Source organism: Triturus cristatus, chromosome 3_2 (assembly GCF_964204655.1).
Source record: "Triturus cristatus chromosome 3_2, aTriCri1.1, whole genome shotgun sequence".
In the NCBI taxonomy this organism is placed as follows: Eukaryota; Metazoa; Chordata; class Amphibia; order Caudata; family Salamandridae; genus Triturus; species Triturus cristatus.
Window position 1 is genome coordinate 682,915,853 of NC_140584.1, and position 22,808 is coordinate 682,938,660.

The window sequence follows — 22,808 nt, forward strand, 5'->3', positions numbered from 1 at the left end:
TACTTCCCAGCCCAAAGGATCCCTGCTGATGCTGGTGCACCCCTCCCTTCACCCGCCCCCCTCGTCCTGATGAAGACCCCCACCTCCAAGACGCTCAGTTTGCTGGTTCTCTTAGGGGTCGAAACGTCGACTTTTTCTCTCTTGTACATCATACCTGAATGACAGTGAATTATTAACTGCATCAGTCGCCTATGATTTTGCATTTATTGTTTATGCCAAGAAATCTGGTTGGTTAGGTTCCCTACCATTGTATGTTGATGTATATACATACACCACCTTCCCACTGCACAATCACTTGCACTGATCCTAATTTCACCACTTGTCACCTCACGTTATTTGCACCTGCCTTCTCAAAACTGTAGAACGCAAAATACAGTTTATCTTGTGAATCATTGATCTACTAACAACCGTTAATTACATTTCAATCCTTTACTGTATGATATAACAATTGTTTTGGTGTTGTCATATTCTATTTTCTATTTACCATTTATTGGCTGTTGATACATTGTGAATGATTTCCACTGTGACTATCCTTTTGTGTACTATTATTTACCCGAGTCCAGTGGTTTATCGGGTTACCCCATTGATATACAACTTCCAATATTAGTGAGCTGGGTCCCTTCCAGCAGTGCACTGGCAGCATGGAGAGTTCGGTTGTATTTAAAAATAATAAAAACACAAGCCTCTTTCATGTTGCAAATATATTTAAGTTAGAACAACCCGTATTCTGGAAATTAAATAAAATACATAATTTAAATACTGCAATAGGGAGACTAGAGAGCGGTGTGATTATTCCTAGGGTCGGACACCAATTTTGAGTGATCCCACACAGCCCAGACAAAGCCCGATCCAGATATTTAGCAAAAGCCTTGTTTGGCTCGCCAACCTCTAGACTCACCACAGGCCCAAGACGAAGTCTGTGACATGACAAACATTTGCCCCATACTCTTCTGCACTTTAAAAACGTGTGTTACTTATGCAGTAATCGGATAAAGCTGGTGCTTGAAGCTGGGATCCTGGCAGTAGAGCACACTATAAATAGTAAACCAACAAAACTAACAAGACCCTTAGAGACTGTAAGGTAAATTCCCATGAAAGTATCCAAGACCGTCCGACAAAGATCCGTAAGAGGAGGAAAAAAAATAAGCTACAAAAAATGCTTCTCTAAAATTAAGGCTGCCAAAGCAAACCATTGCAGAAAAAGCTGGCAGGAAAATTCTGCCACAAAAAGTGAAAGATAAAAAATAGTGGACAAGAGAGCATCATAGCACTGGACAAAGCGGCAGATTCAGATAAGCATCTGACAAATATATTGCGTCCTAAATATCGTTTACAAAATATATCACCCCATTGGAGTTAGTAATATGAAATTTATAGTCAATGATACAGTAATTTTGTAAACAATAGTTAGGGCAAAATATTTATTTCGGAATACGATATTCTGACATACAGCCCCAGGCTGAGTCAGCCCTTGTATTACACTTTAGAGAAAGAAATCCGTGCAAGTACAGAATCTGTGACAATTACATTATTTATCACTTGTGTTTTCTAGCTATTTTATGAAATATGCAATTTTAATGAAAAAGTTAAATATCCTTACCCACAGTGTCTGCCCATCACTTCTAGCACAAATGTCCTCTGGTGGCTATAAAGTGAAAACAAAGTGGATTTAATGACATTTTTGGAATATCTAAAATTACATTTCATCCTAAGACGGTTTTTACTTTTCAAAGTGCAACAATGAATTGCAAATATACCCCCCATGTGTAAGTGATCTATCATAATTGTGAGCTTATCAATTTTATTAGTTTCTCATGCACTGTAAATGCCAAAACACAAGGAAGCATACAAGTATTAGGTGCTTGCAAGCAATAGAACATTGGAACATGCCACTCAAGTACTTCTTAATAATGCCCCTTGCATGACACAAGTCATGAGCCTGTGTGGATGATAAACAGGGGCGGCTTCTCCATTATAGCGGAGGAGTGTCCCACCACTAAAATGCCCCCAGAGGCGAAAAATAAAATGGTAATGAAATTAATTCAGTAACATTTTATTTTTCGTCATCCTGTCCTGAATTGAGTGTCAGATTGGGGGTCTGCTGAGCGGCAGCAGTGAGGAGTGGTGAGCAGAGGGCTGCCTGTGCACTGTTTAAAGTGTGCATGCCCCTTTGGCCAGCCATTTTGCGATGCCCAGCCAGACATGCAACTTTAAACAACCTCTCAACCCCAGCTGGGTTGAAAGCAAGTGCAGGCATCCAATGCCCTTGGGGGCACCGACAGAGGCCGCTCCCTCCAATCCTGGTACTTCTCTCATGCTGGTCAACAGAATGAAAGAAGCACCAGGCTTGGTTAAGGGCCCTAACGTCACAGAGAAGAGGAGGATCAGAGCGAGGAGGATTGCTGCTGCACAGCAAGCAACTTTTCATTTTAGTTATTTAATTTTAAAAAACCATACATTCTTGGTATTTTCCATTACCATATGAATGCCTAAAATACCGACACCTCCAAAAGTCCTGCTAGCCCATTTTGCTTAGGTGTCTATTCATATTTCCCACACAGAATACATTTGAAAACGCATCAACAATAACATTTTTATTTTTCAGATTTAACAAGATCCAAGAAAGATAGCGAGCCATTACTGAAGGGTCTCTGTGACAAAAACGTATAGTTTCTTACCAATTGGTGTAGTTTTGCAGCTTGAAGACTTTCTGGATTCACTATGCTGTGCATTAATCTGCCATCTAGTGGTTGGATCCAGAATTGCAGCATTTCTTCTCTTTTTTTTTTTTCGCAGCCCAGATGGGCGTCGACATACCACCATTTGGTGTCCTTCGTGAAGTCGACGTGCTTCCTCCAGAAGCTCCCACCTTTGGATTCTTTTTCCGTACTTTCTCCTTTTCTTTTTTCCTCTTCTTCTCATTTTAAAGTTTTTCCCCTGTTTTAATAGTCTTCCTCCTGTCATCTTTCTGGCGGAGGAGGGTGGGTTCGCTAGTGAATCCAGAAAGTCTTCAAGCTGCAAAACTACACCGACAGGTAAGAAACTATACGTTTTGCAGCATGAATGTTTCTGGATTCACTATGCTGTGCATAGACTTTGTAGTGGTTTGTTAGGTTTGCGGTGGCTGGGTGGAAGATGAGCTCTGGTTACTGAATAGGTGTTGTAAGACCTTCTGTCCGACTTGCGCTTCCTTGTTCATTTGAATATCTACGCAGTAGTGCTTAGTGAACGTGTGCACCGAGGACCATGTGTAGGCTTGAATAGGTGTGTTTGCTAGAAACGCAATTGTTGCTCCTTTCTTCCTTGTTGATTGAGCATGAGCTGCTCCTTGTAAATGTTGCCCTGCTTGTTTGTGGCATAATAGTATGGTTTGTGCAATCCACCGTGCAATGGTATTTTTGGTAACTGGTTGTCTCAAAAAACTGCTGAATTGCTTTGTCTTCCTGCACACCTTTGTCCTTTCTATATAGTACATTACTGCCCTCCTGGCGTCCAGTGTGTGCGTCCAGTGTGTGTAACGCCCTTTCTGTGCTTGTGGATGGCTTTTGGAAAAAACTTGGTATTTGAATTGTCGGATTGATGTGGAACCGTGACACCACCTTTGGCATGAAATGGGGGTCCGTTCTCATTACAATCCTATCCTTGTGTATTTGGAGGTGGAGTTCTTGTATTGTTAGCGCTTGTAATTTGCTTACTCTTCGTAGCGATGTGATAGCTACTAAGAAAGCTGTCTTTAGAGTGAGCATGTGCAGTGTTGCCTTATGAATAGGCTCAAATGGTGCCTTCATCAATTGGGTTAGCACTACGTTGAGGTTCCATGCTGGAGCCGGCATTCTGTTTGGAGGTGCAATTTTCTTTGCTCCTTCTAGAAATCTCTTTACTACTTGGGAGGTGAAGAAACTTTTCCCTGTGTCTCCTCTTGTATAAGCCACTATCACCACTAAGTGCACCCTTAGAGATGTGTAGCTTAGTTTATTTTGTAGTAGATGCGTTAAGTATTTTAGAACTGTTGATTCCTTGATAATCTTTCTTTGTAGTTTCTCCCTAATGCGCCATTCTGAGAATCTTTTCCACTTTGCTACGTAGCACTTTTTTGTGGTCGGTCTCCTTGCCTCTCTGAGCACCGCCATTGTGCTCTCCAGCAGTTTGAGGTGTGCAAACTCTAGGTCCTCAGGAGCCATGCTGCGGGGCTGAGGCTCACCGGCTCTGGGTGTAGAACCATTCAGTTTTGCATTGTTAACAGGTCCTTTCTTGTGGGGAACCTGTGTGCGGGCGCTTGTGCCATCTCCATGATCTGTGAGAACCAGGTTTGTCTGGCCCACTGAGGTGCTAGGAGTATTAGCATCATGTTGCTGAATCTGCATTTGTTTAGTATACTGTGTAGCAGTGGTATCGGTGGAAAAGCATAGGCACATGTCCCTGACCAGCTTATCCATAGCGCATTCCCTAGGGACCGTTTGCACAGTTGTCTGGATGCAAAGTTTTGGCATTTTGGTGTGTTGCAAATAGGTCTATTTGCGGAGTTCCCCATTTGTGAAATATCTTTTAGACTTCTTGTTGATTGATTTCCCATTTGTGGGATGCTGACGTCTGCCTGCTGAGTCTGTCTGCTTCCACATTTTCCTTCCCTGGTCGGTTTATTGCTAGCAAGTCTATTTGTCTTGGAATTGTCCATCTCCATATTTCCTGTGCCAACACTGATTGTGTCACTGACTGTGTCCCTCCTTGCTTGTTGATGTAGAACATTGTGGTTGTATTGTCCGTTTGGATTAGTACCCTGTGTCTGTACAGTGGTTTCTAAAAGGCCTTAAAGGCTAGGAACACTGTCTTTAGCTCCAGGTAGTTGATGTGCTTTATCGCATCCTGTTGTGACCACAATCCCCTCACCTTGAGGGTGCTTGTGTGTGCTCCCCACCCCATCTGGGAGGCATATGTTGTGATGGTCACTGTTGGAGTTGGTTGTGTGAAAGGTTTCCCTTGTGTAATGTTCCTCTTGTTCCACCACGCTATTTCGTGCTGTATTGCTTGCATGACAACCACTAGATCTTCCCAACTCCCAGTTTCTTGGGACCATTGTTGTTGGATCTATTCTTGGAATGGTCTCATGTATAGGCGTATATTTGGGACCAAATGTATGCATGACACCATCATTCCCATCAGTTTGCTGACTGTCCTCACTGTCAGAACTTGCCCCTTGTGGTACAGACTGGTCTCCTTCAATATTGCTAATGTTCTCTTTGAACTTGGAATCACTTTGCTCTGTAAGGGGTTGATGCTCTGCACCTAAGAATATCTTCACTTGTTCTGGTTCTATTTTCTCCAATGGATTGAAAACCCTAGTTGGGCTAATATTTGTATGACGTCTTCCATGTGCCGCTTACACTTGTTGTATGAGTTTGCTTTTACCAGCCAATCATCTAGGTACGGGTATACATGTATCCCTTACCTCCTTAAGTGTGCTGCTAGGCATTTTGTGAAAAACCTTGGTGTGGATTTGAGTCCGAATGCCAGCACTGTGAACTGGTAGTGAATCGTGGATCATAAACCTTAGTAGAGGTTTGTGTTTGCTGTTGGTGGGAATGTGCAAGTAAGTGTCCTATAAGTCGATAGTTGCCATGTAATCCCCTTCATGTAGCTGGGGTATGACCTCTTGAAGTGATGTAATTTTGAATCTGAGTTTTTATGAACCTGTTCAGGAATCTTAGATCCAGAATTGGCCGTAAGGTTCCGTCCACCTTTGGTAGGAGGAAGTAGGTGGAGTAGACCCCCTTGTTCCATTCCTTGTATGGTACTATTTCTATGACTCCTTTGTTTAGAAGTTCTTGTGCTTCCTGCAGCAACTGTGCATGCTCCTTTGCTGAGTGTACCCTGCCTCTTGGCTTTTTGTTTGGAGGTGGTTTTTCTAGGTCTATAGAGTACCGTATTGTATGAGGTTTAGTAGCCATTTGTCTGCTGTGATTTTCCTCCACTCCCAGAGGAAGTGTTTTATCCTGCCTCCTAATGGTATTGTGGGAACTGTTGTTGATCTTGATTTGGTCTTTGTGTTTGTGTTGTCTCTTTCCGCAACCCTAGAGATGTTGGCTGGGTGTGCGTTAATTCTACTAAGGAGTCACTTGGATGTGGGTTGTGGACCCGCTCTCTGTCCGTTTCCCCTTCCTCGTACGCGCCCTGGAACGGATTGTCCTCGGGGCTGGTACTGCCAGCTTTGCTGATGCGGTCCCTGCTGTTGTCCTTGATTACCTCCTTGATAACTTTGTTGGAAGGTTTGGTGTGGTGCCACAGGTTGGTGGTTCCCTCTACCTGCTGGCCTCCTTGATGGTGTCCCCCTTCTCATACCTCTGAACTGCAGCGCCTCCATGGACCTAGCTGTTTCGTTGTCCTTTTTGAGTTGATTACATTTTACATCAACTGGAGCCCCGAACAGCTGTTCCCCGTTGAAGGGTGTGTTGAGAATGTTATTCTGAACTTCATTCTTGAAGCCCGAGATCCTTAGCCAGTCATGCCTCCTCTCTGTTATTCCAAGCATCATCTGCCTGCTTGATGTCTCCGCTGCATCTAGGGCAGACTTCAAACATGTATTTGCCATTTTCTTTCCCTCTTCTACCAGGTGGCTCGCCCTTCTCTGGTATTGCTCAGGCAGGTGTTTTAGGAGTTCACCCACGTCATCCCAGTGCTGGTATGCGTGCCCATTGATGAGCGCATTGGAATTGGCGATGAGCCATTGGAGCGCGGCGCTTCTTTCCTTCTTCCTCCCCATTAGATCCATTCTCCTGCTCTCCTTATCTGGAGGTGGTCCTGTGTTTGTGGGTATATTTGCCCTCTTCCTAGCCGTGGATGTGATAATCGAGTCAGCTGGTACTGATCCGCTAATGTACATAGGGTCCTTTGAAGAATGTTTTATATTTCTTCTCTGTTCTTGGGGTTACTGCTTTACACATAGCAGGTTCCTTGAAGGCCTCCTTGCCCTGGTCCAGCACACTTTGGAGCATAGGCAGGAACTGGCTTCTAGTCTGTGTTGGCAACAAGGTCTCAAGAGGAAGCAAGATTGGGGTTTCTCTTGCTCTAGCTGCACTCCATATGTGTCTGCAGCTCTCTTGATGACCTGACTGTAAATCCCTAGGTCGTCCAGCGGCGAAGGCCTCAAAGGATACGATTCTACACCTTCTTCCGGTGATTTGGCGTCGAGATCCTGCCACTGCAAGTCCTGCGCCTCTGAGGATGTTGACCCCTGGCAACTTTGGTCATCGCCCCCCCCCCCCCCCTTCGGCGTTGCCGTAGTACAGCTCTATTCTTTGCCAGGTTCTGGGGTGGCCGGTGGCTGAATTTCCTGGATGCACTTTTCGGCCTCAGCCATGGTTCGACGGAATGCTGTACATCTTCATTTTCTCATACAAGTCTTTCTTGCGTTGCAAGATGCTGGTCATCTCGGCCTCGAGCCTTTTCTTCTTTTCCATCTCGGCCGCGTGTTCAGCGTCGAGGGTTTCAGCTTTCCTTTTTGCGGTTGTCGAAGTCATAGCCACTTTCAGGCCTTCATTTTTTGACGTCGAAGCTTCCTTTTCGTGGCTGCTCTTCGATGCCTTCCGCTCTTCTTGGGTTTTTGTCATCTGGGTGTCCTTTCCGAAGGAACAGACGGTCTGTTTGTCCTTGGATGCAGTTGTTGACATCGAGTGTTTCGACCGCAATGCTCCCTTCGAGGACTTTGACTCGCTTCTGCGAGTATCAGTGGAGTGTTAGGGGTTTGATGACTCTTACCTCCTTCGACGTTTTCTTCTCGACCTCGAGGCTATGGAGTCCTCCAGTCCTTCGGCGATGTTGTCCTCCTCTCCACTGGAGAGTCCCAAATCTCAGAGCGAAGGGGGTGTCCCCTGCCCCTGCATGCTGTAGTTTGCTCTTCTTTGCCTCTCACTTACTCGGAGGGTCTTCGGGGTGAATGCTGCGCAGGCGTTGCAGTCTTCGCTTCGATGGTCGAACAGCAGGCAGAGGTTGCAAACAGGGTGCTGGTCCTTCTGGTGGTGGCAGTTTGCGCAGAATTTAAAGGGAGCCCCCTGTGTGCGCATTCTCTGAAGAACGTCAAAGTTTTTGATGTTCTTTCTACTCTTTCGTCGTCCTCTGTACGCGACTTGTAATCTGGTATGTTCTCCGGTGATCTTTCGATGTCATTGTAGATTTTCGTCGATTCTTCTCTCCAACGTTTTGGAGCTCCTTCACTGTCGATCCAGACCCCAACGGCAGAAAAAAGAATCTAAAGATGGCGACCAAAGGTGGGAGCTTCCGGAGGAAGCTCGTCAACGTCACGAAAGACACCAAATGGTAGTATGTCGACTCCCACCTGGGCCATGAAAAAAAAAAAAAGAAAAAGAGAGAAGAAATACTACAATTCCGGACCCAACCACTAAATGGCGGAATAAAACGGACCTCAGGCTTCAGCAGTGCACACATGCAAGTAGGTGTTTTCACTGTATTCTAAGTGTTTTCAGCATAGCACTGACCCTGGTTAGGCAGAGCCCAGGGTCAGTCAGAGTCAGTTACCACCAGTACCAGTCAGCAAAAGGTTGGGGGTGCCCAGGGCACAGGATGACTTTGCAACACTAATGAATTCTAGTATTCTTCATTTTATGTGGATTGTGTATGGGTAAGCATATGCCATTGTTATTAGAATACATATACATGTTCTTGACGTTAAAGAATTGGATATCTGCTGATTTTGAAGGTGGTTGAAATGTAAAGCGCTGACACCCAAATTTTGGGTCTTGTTCGCGCTATAGAAAACACAAAATAAAAAAAAATGAGATTGTTCAGAAGTGTGTGACCGGTGCAACTTCCTGTGCTTCCTAATCTTAATTTCCATTCGATCAAATGCCATCTTTTTTTATTATTATTATACATGATTTATAAAGAGCATGGCTACCTAAAAAAGATTTCCCAGCGCTAAGCTCATCACAAAAACATGGGTCAGACCAGATCACCATGCAAAGGGTATGATGTTTAAGGAAACTTTAAAGAGATTGGAACAGCCAGGTTTCAAGCAATTTGCGAAAGGCTGAGAGTGAGCGACACATTTTCCACGTCAGTGACAAAGGATTCCAGAGCCTAGGGCCCAGGTAAGAGAAAGCACAGCTACCTTGGAGGGATTTTCTAACTCTGGGAATCACCGCCAACTCGAGATGGCTTGAGCGCAACAAGCGTAAAAAGATCTAAGGTACAAGGGCCCAGTGTTGGATGGGAATTTATTCATGCAGCATGAAGATTTAAATGGAACATGAATAGCCAACTAGAATTTAGGGGGTTGGAGCAGGAGACGTGCAGCAGCATTTTGTACTATCTGGAGGCGTTTGATAAAAACTTTCGAAACACCTGGGCAGAGGATATTACCGTAGCCCAGTATGGAGATGACTAGGGCCTGTACAGTAATTTGGGCTGAGGTCAGGAGATGGGCAATAATTTTCCTAAGCAATTTCAGGGTGCAAAAAAAATCAAGGAACAAATGAAAATAAAATGAACAATACCACATAAAATGAAGAATACTAGAATTCATTAGTGTTGCAAAGTCATCCTGTGCCCTGGGCACCCCTCAACCTTTTGCTGACTGGTACTGGTGGTAAAGGACTCTGACTGACCCTGGGCTCTGCCTAACCAGGCCCAGTCCTATGCTGAAAACACTTAAAATACAGTGAAAACACCTACATACACTATGGTACACTAAGGGTTGGGGTACCCCAGAGATTGGCATGACCTACCCCATAGGGCCCTAGTACATATTAGGGCAGGGCGAGTGAAACTACCTAGAAGTCCCTAGTACACAATAGGGCATGGCAGTTTAGAGGCCAGTAGCTTTTTCTGCACTTGCATGTGTGCACTGCTGAAGCGTGAGGTCAGTTTAAAAGCAGCCCTGGGTGGCAGGATAGCTTTTCAATAGCAAATTGTGTCCAAACTCGACTTTGGTGTTTGGGGCACTTAAAAATGGATAACCTACTATGTATTGGCATATTAGGAACCCCCAGGGTCTCCCCTAGGTGTCCCAGGGGTGGGGGGTCAGGTATTTATAAGGTGGACCCTTATAAAATGAGTTTTATATGCCCTGGGTTAAGTGAAATTTCACATTTCACTCCATGCATTGTGATAAGGGGCTGCCCAAATTCGACTTTGATGCTGGGAGCACTGTGGAGAGAGGATCTGCAATATTTATACAGATTCAGAACCCCAAAAGTCTCCCCTAGTTGTTCCATGGGGTGGGGGTCCTGTAGAGATAAGCGGAGTAACTATAAAATATGTTTTTATAAGCCCTGGTGCTGGAAAAATGGCTCTTCCCTTTGCAAATCCCTTGCCACATAGGTTAACATGGCAAGAAGTTATTAACTAATAACTCCTAATAGGAGAATGATAGAACTTCCATTCAAAGACTTCCCAGAAAATGGTAGTGATAAATACAACAAGATCATATTGTTCAATTTCTCCTAAAATGTACAGACAAGAAGTTATAAGACTTTCTTGTTTGTAGGTCCAGATTCAGCCTTCCAGTGGTCTGTCCTGATTGGTCAGAATTAAGTGGGTGAGCCTGGCTGCTCTGAAGAGGTGATAAAGAGGCCCTAAATAAAGAGGCCCTGGGGGTAACCAGCTCTGCTGGGAGGGCAGTGTGCAGCTACACAGAAATGCCAGAGCAGCGGGAGGAGTCGTAAACCATGGTCTTCAAAGAGAAGAGGACGGCCTCAGTGTCATTTACAACTTCACTCTTTTGACCCAAAGAGAGAGCTAGGCTTATGAAAGGAATGCACAGATGCAGGGGGGGGAATGCCTATGGAAAGTAGCCATCCTAGGGGTGTGTTTAGCCAACTCATACCGCCCGGCTGGAAAATCAGCCATTATAAATTTGGAGGATTTGGGGCTCTCTGGACAAAATAATGCCACACTCTACAGGATGTGGTCATATCCTCGAGGAGTTGCTTGCTCCCATTGGTCAGGAGTGACCTCCTGTTTGACCCAGAGAACTTTGAATAAGTATCTGAGAGGGGCGGAGTCTCTTCGATCTGCTACTTGAAACTTAAGAAAGCAAGACGTTGCCATGCTGAGAAGTTGGGGTGCAAAATTCTAAGGCCTGCCACCTGAAGACTGCTCCAGCTGAAACTACAGCCCGGTGGATTACCTTGCTGTAAAGGAACTAAAGAGTGGACTCCCTGCAAGCTACAGGTTAAAAGAGCTCACCTGGATCACCACCACCAAGGATCCTCAACCTGGAGAACGACCAGTGGATTTGTAAGGGTTTTGTCCAAGTGGATTGTGGGAACTGAAGTCCTCAACTTTCAAGGACCCTATACTGGGTTAGTGGCCTTATTGCCAGTAGCAGACCTACATTTGCCCCTACCAATAATCCACTTTCCAACAATTAGATTACAGTAAAGCATGCAATATCATAATTAACTTTAAAATAAGACCACTCCTGAGATCTTAGATATCCACACTGGTTATAGTATTGCTAGTCTAATCAAATATTCCCCTGGATTGAACAAGGTACCTGTCCTTAGACAACATCACTGTTGGTAGTCGAAGGGGCTAACTGTATCCACCCTAGCTGAAAATAGCCAATAGAGCTCAATCAATGACAGTAGATTGATTTGTGAAGTGGCCAGTTTCTTTGTTCCGTGATTAGCAGGACCTTAATCCTGCTCACAATAGCTTACTTGAACAGCTGAGTGTAGAGGATCGCCGGGTTGACTGAAGATTGCCAAAAAGTCTTAGCAAACTCATTGTTGTCTGATTGGAGTCACTGTTGAAGTTAATCACAAACCTTTATTTGTTAGCTTTATAAACATCTCAGTTGAAGAATCTTGTGGAACTAGAAACATGCTACTTCTAGGTAAGCTGCAGGTCTCTCAAACATTTGGAGCTTGCAGGCCTGGCATTACAGAGAAGCACAAGGCTGTGACTATTCAGCTCCAAGGCAGCATTCTCACACAGGAACGAGTGGAGAATGACAGCAGGAGACACTACATCCTGAACCACAATAACTTTTGGAAGCAGCCTACTTTGTAGAATTGGGTTTGGATAACATTAACATTACACATGGAGGAAAACATTTATATTCATGCAACCCCTTGACATGGATTTCAGACAAGACGTTAATGCATCCGATAATGTTTTGTATAGGCATGTTCCCTCGATGCTTGCTAGAGGCAGTGGACAGCAATAGGTTAAAATATCAGAACGTTGAAGTGTACGAAGCTGGGCCATGCATTTGATATTGCCACTAGGTAGTAATACCGTACTCAGAATCCAGGGGTTTCCCAAAAGTGTACAGGGCTCAACGAACAAACCAAAGTGCTCTATTCGTGGTAGCGTAGCGTGGGCAAGCAGCCTTGGGCCTGACACAGAGGAGAGGAAGACATTTATTGCACACAAGTGATCAATAATGGACACGACTCAGGAAGGAGATCCAGACCAATTTTAGTAAATTATACGTTGTTTGTACTTTATTTTAAGACCAGGATCTTCATAATAAGGTATGTATGTTTTTATTTAAAAATACTTTCCACTTTGTAAAGTGGACACTTAAAAACGTTTTCACACAGTCCAATATTATCCTATAGGGAAAACAATATAGCAGTTAAACAGGTAAGTACTGCACTTACAATCCTTAGTTACAGTACTGCACCACCAGCAGCACAGATGCGGCTGGGTGCAGAGGTCAAAATCGGAGTTTGGCCCAATGCTTTCCAGTGGAGATAGGGAGTGCCTGGAGTCACACTGCTTGCAGGTAAGTAGATCGGGTGCAGGGGCCAAGGTTTGCGGGTTAGGTTAAGTGCAGGTGGGGCCACAAAGCAGCACCAAAAATACACCACCGGTGGCACCCGGGTGCAGGGTGCAATTTCGATGTTGGTTGCCCAAAGCATTTCAAAGGTGATTCTACTTTCGGCAAAGAGGCTGCACCAGAAGTTGCAGGAGAAAGACCAATGACAGTAGAGGTAAGTGGAGATGTAGGGGGTCACAGGTTGGTTCAGCTCACCAAGGTTCCAGTGCAGAAGCCCCTTTCGACATCGGAATCTTCTTACTGGAGGCGGTCGGAGGGATAGCCTCTGGATTCACACTGCAGGCGCCGTCGTGGCGGACAGGAGCTGTCAGCCAACACTGGACACACGGTGAGGATCGCTGGGGAGACTTCACTGCACAGGTGAGCCACTCAGAATCAGGTTGTGGGCAGGAGACGCGGATCCATCTGGAGCCCTTGGAGTAGGTTTTTTCTGGACAGGTCCACTGTCCACAGGAGATTGGAGTCTTCTCGGAAGGAAGCAGCCCTTCCAGGGTTTTCAGAGGTTGCTGGCTACAAGACAGGTCGCAGGATCGCAGTAGCTGGAGACAGACCGGTAGGGCTGGGGCCAAGGCAATCGTCATCTTCAGTCTACTATGCAGGGTCTTTTTCTTTCTTCTTAGGTCATCACAGGTCTAGTTTTCAGGTATGGGGAGCCACCTAAATACTAGATTTATGGGTGTTTTAAGGGAGTAGCATATAGGGCCAATGGGCACCTTACCTGGGGTGACTACACCCTCTATTATGTGGGCGGGGTCATGGGCATAGTACTAGCCCCGATTGAAAGGATCTCCCCATCTTCAAGATGGCGGGGAATGAAAGATGTGCTTCACCTTGCCTCCCCCACCTCAGGGATGGAGTTGGCAAAGGTGAGCACACCTCCTATTCTTCTTAAGTTTTCCCACCCAAAGTGGGAGTGTAAACCGGGAACTGCCATCGGCTGCGAGCAGCAGAGGCTGGGGGGGTAACGTTACAAAGGCAGCAGCCTTTGAAGCTCCCCTCTTCAAGCACTGGCCCATCCTGGGGCAGGAGGTGTGACACCTCTGCCCAAGATGTGCATTGTCTCTGGTCCCAGAGAGCAAGGGGTCTCTATCCAGGGGACCAGAAACATGTCTGGTGGTAGCTGGCTGCCTACAGACGGTCAGAGACCACACTAGGGTTGGCAGGTTGCACCTCTTGACGTGCCCTCTGGGTACATGATAGTCCAATAAATCCCACGCTGGCATCAGTGTGGATTTATTGCAAGGAGTTGTTTGGTACCAAACACTCCTGTTTTCAGTGAAGCCATCATGGTGATGTGGAACTCGAGTTGTTGAGTTTCCGCCCATGTTCTCTCTATGTGTTCAATGGCACTTAGAATATTAGGAAATGGACCCAAATATTGTAGGGGCGTATCTGCTCATGCAGATATACCCTCACCTGTGGTATAGTGCACCATGCCTTAGGGCTGTGAGGCCTGCAAAGGGGGTGACTTACCTATGCCTTCAGGCAGTATTAGATAGCATGACGACTTTGTCGTTTTCTCCCTCACAAAGCCATGCAAGCGTAGTGGCATGGTCCCAGCGAGGGGGGGTTCCCAAGGGACCCACTTCAGCCCCAGGCCGTAGGTACCCAGGGTACCATTTACTAGGGTTTTACAGGGGGTAGAAGTACCAATTGGGGGTTTGTTTTTAGGGAAGCAGCACTGGCACAGGGGACCTGGTTGGCATGAACCCTGTGCACTACAATTGAAACCACATAAAAACCAGGCAAAAAGTGGGAGCTAGCCATGCAAAAGAGGCATTTTCTCACATGAAGTTTGATTTTTCATTGGGAGGAGATTCAGACCAGAAATCAATGGTGGAATGCATGCTTGCACTCTCAATGGTAATATTAACACAGGAAATGTAGTACATTGGCTGACTGCATAGGTACTTAGTCTTCCCGAGCAAACAACATTTTAATTTTAATGCAAGATATTCCAGACAACAAACAAAAATACACACTTAAGCTTGCTCGATGCAATCTACACAACTCTTTAAATGTCTTGTTTATATATCAAAATATGTGCACTAAAGCACATCCAGTTCCCAAATTATAAGGCATGATGAAATCAAATGTGTACATTGTCACTGCCACTAGGGGAAAGTTTAGAATCAGCGGTTGAGTAGCACCACTGCATGCCACAGGCCTGAGCTGCAGTACTCAATCCAAACATGCTGTTCAACCATGGAGTCAGGTTAATGGTCAAGCAAGTGTGGAGGATTGACAATACATACACATATTGCGAGGACTACTGCCCATTGAAGTCATAAAGGGGTAAAACCCTACATATTTGAAGGCTGGAACTGTCAATTACATGCATACTGAGGTTGTTCTTTGCCTATGGCATTACTGATAGCGTAGCTTGAGTGAAGGTCCTTACCAACTCAATTCATTTGTAGCAGTGATGAGTGGCATGCACCCAGAAGTCCTTGGTTCCCGCAGAGGAAGCCTCAAGGCCCCTGCTGGCTCTCCGCCTCCTGAAGGAGCAGGCATTGCTCTGACAGACAAGGGGCTGGTGAAAGGCAGCTCCCTGTCTGTCAGAGCAAATTTTCTCATCCGTTTCCCTGCACGCATAATTGTGTGCAGAGAAACAGATTAAAAACTCCACTTTCTGTGAGCTCCGGCTTGCATAAAGCGGAATTATGTTTGCTTTTGTTTGTTGGGAGCGGTCAGCTTCCACCAAGCAAAAGCAAACAGCTCCCTACCAAGGGTGGGCACCTCCAGAGGTACCAGGAGCAAGATCGGGGGAGGTTTTGGTCCCCAGGGCCACCCATGGCTCCAAAAGGGAGGGGGCGCGTGCCACCCTTGCCCCCAACGGCTTACAATTTTGCCCCAGGAGGTGGTGGTTCCCGGGGCCCGGGGTCTGCGATGGACCCCCTACAGTAATTGGTTTCAGCCCCGGGTAACAAATCAGAAGTCTAATGGCTGTTTACTTCGACAGCAGAAATCATTGTGAAGTGATGGGCATAATAAAAGGCTTGTGTCAAACCACAAAATGATATTAGTGTACACCATCATCAAAATATATGCAAAATAACATGTTTTTAAATGTAAAGAAGAATGTACACTTACCTCTGGGCCGTAGTGGCAATTGCATCAATAACTTCCATGATTCTGTGCAGTGCAGAGTCTGTGCCAATGGTCATGTCGGTGCCACAAAAGTCATTGTCAATAGATCCCACAAGTCCCACTATGTTTAGGTGCGAGTACTTTTCAGCAACATCTTTTGTAATTTTTTCTGCAGGATTATAAAAACAAACAAAAAAGAAAATATAAAAAAAAAAAGAAAGGATTCATTAACAGATAAACGGAAATAAACATTCTATACAATGTACACTAATCACAAAGAATGACACAGCAACAATCAATGATAATAGCCGAAGGAGAAATAAAAGGAATTTAGATAAAACAGACTAGACGTTCTGTAGTCGTCTGTGAATAATATTTTTAACTATTCATTAAATAATGAGCTTTTTAGGTCAAGCCTATTTGCAGGTTAATAAATACTTGCCTGTTTATTTAAACATTTTTTTCTGAATATTTTTCTTAAGGAACAAAATAGCAGCTTGTGCTGCTGTTCACCAAGGGGGCCGCATGTAAAGGTCAAGAGGGCATCAAGTGGCCCCCGCGCCGTACTTTGAGTATCACTGCTCTATAGTCTTAGCAGTCCCTCCTTAGTACCGCCTGGTCTCATCTTGTAACCTCCCATAAAGACTGGCCCTTTTTCTTGTGCACTATTTCTTTAAATGATTTTCACCTGCCTGCTGTTGCAGGCAAGACATGCTCTCTCCGATATATATATATATATATATATATATATATATATATATATATATATATATATATATGTGACAAGAGGAGTAAACTATATCTTCTAAAGCACTTACGTTGGGTCTGTGTCCAAGTTTGTTCAGTGAAGACATTTACTGGATCTGGAAAGCAAGTAATTATATATATATCGCCAGTAGATAGTTATAGTTAGGACCGTGTTTCCATAGGAAATCCGCAACATTCTATTTGGAATAACTTTGGCGCCGATTGACGAATCCTCGCGAAATTCTCAAAATAGGTGGGGCGCTCCGCTCCTTCCCTGAAAGTCTCGGGGGGATTCGTCAAGCGGGGGCTGAGAAAAAGGGGGGATCCCAAAACGCGTTTTCCCCATGCATTTTTCCATAGGACCTTTAGTCCGAGCTACAGCCCGAACGGCTGAACAGAATTACTTGAAATTTGGCAGAGAGGTAGCCCTCAGGTCAGGGATGTGCCTTTTGAAGGTCTCGTGTAAATCTGTTCAGTACTTCCTGAGAAAATAGCATTTAAATCAATATATATATCTATAGGCGCGCTCCGAGCGCGTACCGTAAGCTTACCGTACGCGCACGCCGCCGTGCACGAGCGCGATTCTGATTGGTTGTTAGATCTTAGTAAACATTCGAATCGGTCGAAACCAGGAAGTATCGGCTGCCATTTTGTCTCTCGCAGTCTGAAGAAGTGAAAAACAAAGGTGGAGAACGTGAAAAGGGGGCAGGGTGGACAGTTCCTGACCCCTAGCCTTTGTCAGGGGGTCCCAGAAGGACCCCCGAGGGCAAAAATTAATTGTAATTTTTTTTCGAAAAATCGCGGAATGCGCGTAGCGTAGGCGCACGGCGTAAACGGAAAAATTCCGCGAACTTCGCGTAATGATTCCGCGACTGCGCGTACCGTGCACGCACGGCAAAAAAAAAAAAAAAAAAAAAAAAAATATACATAACTTAGCATTTAAAAAACCGTACAAATTCACTGAAAAAACCATAGGTTTCACACACGTTATAGTTAGGAATTAGCATTTAAAAAACCTTGCAAATTCACTTAAAAAACCATAGGTTTCACACATGTTATAGTTAGTAGGACATTTCACTCGTGAAAAACCAATGAAATTCCCCCGTTATAGTTAGTGCAGGCAACTATAACTCACGCGACCGCAATCCTCTGCTGATGACGTCAGATATTACATCACTGATGACATATGTGTTTTTCTGAAAAAAAAATATTTGTAATCTATGTATAGCTAAAAATTAATGGAAGAAGACGGGTAAATAAGTGTCTAAATACAGTGATGTAATATCTGACGTCATCAGCAGAGGATTGCGGTCGCGTGAGTTATAGTTGCCTGCACTAACTATAACGGGGGAATTTCATTGGTTTTTCACAAGTGAAATGTCCTACTAACTATAACAAGTGTGAAACCTATGGTTTTTTAAGTGAATATATATATATATATATATATATATATATATATATATATATATATAGTTTTTAATAGCACGGGGCTCTACAGTGGCGACAGCGACTTTGTTTTATTTGCAGCACCGAACGCAGCCACATGTTTTTTCCCCCTATTTATTCACTATTTTTCATTTGTAAGCGCCCCATGCTGCGCTTTCATGTTAGTGCAGGCCACACCCCTTTCTTTAGACGAGCCGCGTTTAAAGAAAGGTCCGCTGCAGCTATTTAAGTGAAACCACAGCACGGGGCACTTTTACAAAAAGAAGCCTTGGTTTGTCAACTTGACAAATGCTTTATGGGGAAAAACACGACATACTGTGCTTTCACTTTAAAGGCGGCCGCAGACCTTTCTTTAGATGTGGCGCGTTTAAAAAGCATGGCCTCTATTGATGTGAAAGGGCTGCATGGGAATCTTTTACAAAAAAAGTATTTGCAAGGCAATAGGTCTCGCATTAACAAGAGTTTAAGCTATAGTCATTTGCAAATGCAAGTCCTATTGCAAATGCTTGTTTAAGACACTAGTGATCCATTAATAAAGATGCCTGGCACATATGAATGACTAAGGATTCATAAGGTGAGTCTATCCCAGGACTAAATACAGTGCAATTTACATTTATCTTCTAAGACAGTTTTTTTTATATAGTGCTTCATTTCACATTTCTAAATGCTGTTACAAACAGGTGATACTGTTATTAGATCTATAGTCTTATCTTGCAAGTTTAATGACAAAAACAGTGACATTGTGCAACAGGTTTTGTGTTATCCTGGGCTCATATCTCAGATAGGGCGTACTGGCCTAGGCTGCGCTGCTTCACACCTTTAACTAATGCAGTGCCCCCTAGCAGGCAAAAGATAAAGGTAAACCGGTTGCTAAAAACTGCCAGTTCTCCTTTTATGGTGCAGGTGGCACCCAGACTGCATTCAAAAGTGGGGCAGAGCTCCCCCTACAAGTGAGTGATATCTGGAGGGGTTTGTAGGACCCCCTTCAAGGAGGCTCCTTTAGGAAGGAGTGTCCAAACTGTGTGTGTGACCCCTTGATAATACACAGTCACTGACAGCTGGGCCACGTCCGATTGCAAATGGTGGAAAACTCCCTCAAAATTGCACCTGTGCTACATTCTTACACAAGAACTTCTCTAGGCGGTGCGATCAGTGCCAACACAGCAGGTTCTCACTTCGGGTTGGGGGTCTGTCTGAAGTATATTAGGTTTTTAAAAGCACCGGCTGCCACGTTCCGGACCTCCCACAATTTTCAGGCAACAATAAAAATGTCAAGATAACTACGGTGATTAATGTTCTTCCTGGAGAGAGATCGGAGTTTTGTCTAGTGGAAGTTTTGACTCTTTGAAGTTTTGATTCATCATAAGGTAGCGCAGAGGGCTAATATACCTGCTAAAACAAAATGTACCCTGCAGATCACAAAGTGAATATGATGCAAATAGGTCAGTTGTTTAAGACTTCCTTATGTTACTTGCAATTTGTAAGTTAAAATCCTAATATAGAACAGTGAGCTATTAACTGTCGAAGAATTGCATGCAAACTGTATAGTATAGATTAGAGAGTTCTGATTTTTCTCCAGCTTTTCATTATCCTAATTTTGGAAAAAGTGTTCATTTGGGTAGAAATCAATTATTATTGAGAAGTACCCCCAAACATGGTGTTACGTTTTAAATTCAGGGTTTGTGCTTCTCCAGACAAAGCACTCAAACCTTACTGCCTACCTGTGTGGATGACATGCAACTCCTACACCTTGTAGTCCTCTGTCTTATGTAAAGTTTCCTATACACGGATTTACACACGTAGTATTGTCTTTGTGTAATGTGTGTGATGTAAATTGCTCGGACACCCTTCACTCGTAGGAGTGGCGCTTTATATCTAATTAAATGAATCTGAGAGGGAGTGGTTATGGAGTTTTGAGGGGCGCTGTTAAAGGGTGGTAGTGAGGGAATCCGTGGCAACGGTGGTGATTGGGGGGCACCAACAAACATTGTTGCACTTGGCGCAACCAGCACCACAGCTGGCCCTAAAGCCGGCCCTGTGCGCACTGGTACAATCTTTATTAAAGCAGAGGCTGCACACGCCTCAGCACCCCTTTTATACTACCAAAGAGCTTAAAGAGTGCACAGGTCAGGCCAGGGAGCGTTTGATTATACAGCCCCTGGTGTAGTCTTACCAGAATGTTAACAGTGTGCCTGGTTTCCAGCTCTTCATCCCACAGGGATGAGAGGAAGCAAGTATGACAAGCAGTGCCGTGCTTACCTGGGTGGATACTTCATACTTGGGGAAGGAGAAACCGAAGACTTTTACTGGCCTTTTGAGCAGGCAGCTAGTGTCTATGAAGTGGGCAGAGACAAGTACACTTGTTCTGCCAGGATAAGAATTCCTGCCTTTGTAGCATTAGGCTACAGACAATTTCTTGTTAACCATGACCAAAACTAATCGACACAGATTTTGAGGGGGTCATCTCGATCTGTAGCGCTTTTGATACTTCGGACACTCAACATGGAACTGGCGTCACTGGCTTGGTAACACTCAAACCCACACTATCTTAATAGCTCAGGAATCAATTAACTCGAGTTTACCCTGTTGAACAAGATCCTCTAGAAGTTCACCCCACTCCTTTCGGAAGATGTTGGCCCCAGTTAAGCTTCCATCTCCACCAATGACGCAGAGGTTGGTGATGCCATGCTGGACCAGGTTGAAGGCTGCTGACAGTCTGCCTTCTCTCGTGGTGAAGGCTTTTGACCGGGCGCTTCCAATAATTGTGCCTCCCTTCAAAGAAAAACAAACTAGTAAGGCATTTAGTACATCAATGAGAAAAGATTCATTAACTGCAATATCAGAAAAGCACAAACTGTTCTAGTTACTGTAAAATCAATAAACAGGTTTAACGAGTTGCCTTTATGACACTCCGGGTAGGTTTACATGCAACTGGATAAAAGAGAAACAGTTAATGAAAGCAGACACATTTTATCTATATTAGAAGACATGCTAAATCTACAACCACCAAAATACAACAGAAATAGGTGATTGCAAAACACATGGGTTTGATGGAATAGTTTCTGCTGACACAGAGGTGCATATCTATTTACGCCTTCGTACATAACAAATACAAACATGCACACAATATATCTAGAGGCCTACATCCGCACCCAAAACGACAAACATACAGACAACCATATGCGCAGGACAAAATACTGTGACACCATGTTCACAGACTGACAGATATCGGGGCACCCATGTACACCGACCAAATGGAATACAGACACTCAAACACTGGTTAACAAACACATAGGAGAACAAGCATTGGCATAGCCAATAGGTCTCGCATTTGGGACCTTATAAGTGTTTAGTTATCCAGCACAATATCCTTGGTGCAACAACATCAAGTGTTGCATGGCTAAACACTTATAAGGTCCCAAAGGCGAGACCTATTGGCTATGCCTTAAATTGGAATAAACACTGCATGTAAATTATACAAATGCATACTACATAAGCGGTTTCTCCTGTGAACACAACAAGTACTTCTTTTGAAATTTCTAATCTTGGATGAGGAACTTCTGTTCTGTGAACGTACAGATTGTCACAGGGAGTACAGTACTTGCGTGTGAGGAATCCAGCACGGCAGAGTGTGGGAAAAGTAGGGAACTGATATGGCAGCAAGGAATGAGCCCACATACTGACAGGTGTGAGGGTTTCAGAAATGAATAGACAAGAAAGGGTATGCCTGGATGCAAAGGGGAGGGGGAAGTAAAAGGTTTGTGAAATAATACAGAAATATTTATATTTTGGGGCTGTGTAAGAAAAGAGCCCGATTTTGTGTAGGGAATAAGACGGGACAAAGTTTGGCATGTGGTAGGAAGAAGTTAGTAGAAGGCGTATTAAGTAGGATTGAAGACCCAGTAGATGTAAAAAAAAGTATGGCAGGGTTTGGGGGTTGTAAAGGAATTAGAACACTCAACTCAAATATTGAGGAAGCAATACGACTCAAGAGACTGTGGAGGGGCATGAAGAGCTTGACTGGGAGTGTGTAAAGAATACCATGGGGTCTGCTGGACTGTAAGTGAGGCATAAGATACAACAGTGTACATAAAGCACCGGAAATAAGACAAGCCAGGTGCAGGAGGATACAAGACATGATAGATGCCTGGTGAATAAGGAATGCAATATGGCAAGTTATGTGAGGACTAAACCATGACCTACTCCCAGATATTTGGAGAGGAAGAATGGGCACAGATGTAGTGTGCACGCAGAACAGGAAAATGTGCAGGCTGTTTGAGGAAATGATGGTTTAGGCAGTGTGAAGAACAGGGCAAGCAGATGCCAGGCATATAACGATTAGGACAACATGGAAGGTGTGTGAGAAGGAGGGGAAAAGGTATGCAAGGTGTAAGGCATGATGAGTGTTAGTGTGTGTGTGTGTGTGTGGGTGGAATGAGAGTGAGTAGGCACATGCTATGACCGAGTCTTAAAACACATGAGATACTGTATGAGAATAAGGCATGACTCGTTAGGTGTGTGAGGCATGAGATGGGACAGGGTAATGAAGCACCGAGACAAGATCTGTGAAAAATAATCTAATGTTTGTTGAGGTTGTAGGGAATAATACAGGACATGGTGTGGGGTGTGTGGAAAAATAAGGTAAGGGAGTGAGAAACAGGATGGAGCAGGCTGTAAGGGATAAGACCGGGGCGGGTTTTGGATGGGCGTGTAATATTCAGAT

General features: G+C 44.4%; 1 protein-coding gene across 2 annotated transcripts in view; it reads right to left on the reverse strand.

Moving 5' to 3' along the window:
• Positions 1 to 22,808, reverse strand: part of PFKL (phosphofructokinase, liver type) — a 433,821-nt gene that overhangs the window by 317,102 nt on the left and 93,911 nt on the right. For both annotated transcript variants that reach the window (XM_085648708.1, XM_085648707.1), the window contains 3 exons: positions 20,668 to 20,857; positions 15,896 to 16,061; positions 1,601 to 1,645 (listed from right to left, as the gene is read on the reverse strand). In XM_085648708.1, the coding sequence (XP_085504834.1) occupies positions 1,601 to 1,645; positions 15,896 to 16,061; positions 20,668 to 20,857 (401 nt within the window). The remainder of the gene's footprint in view (positions 1 to 1,600; positions 1,646 to 15,895; positions 16,062 to 20,667; positions 20,858 to 22,808) is intronic.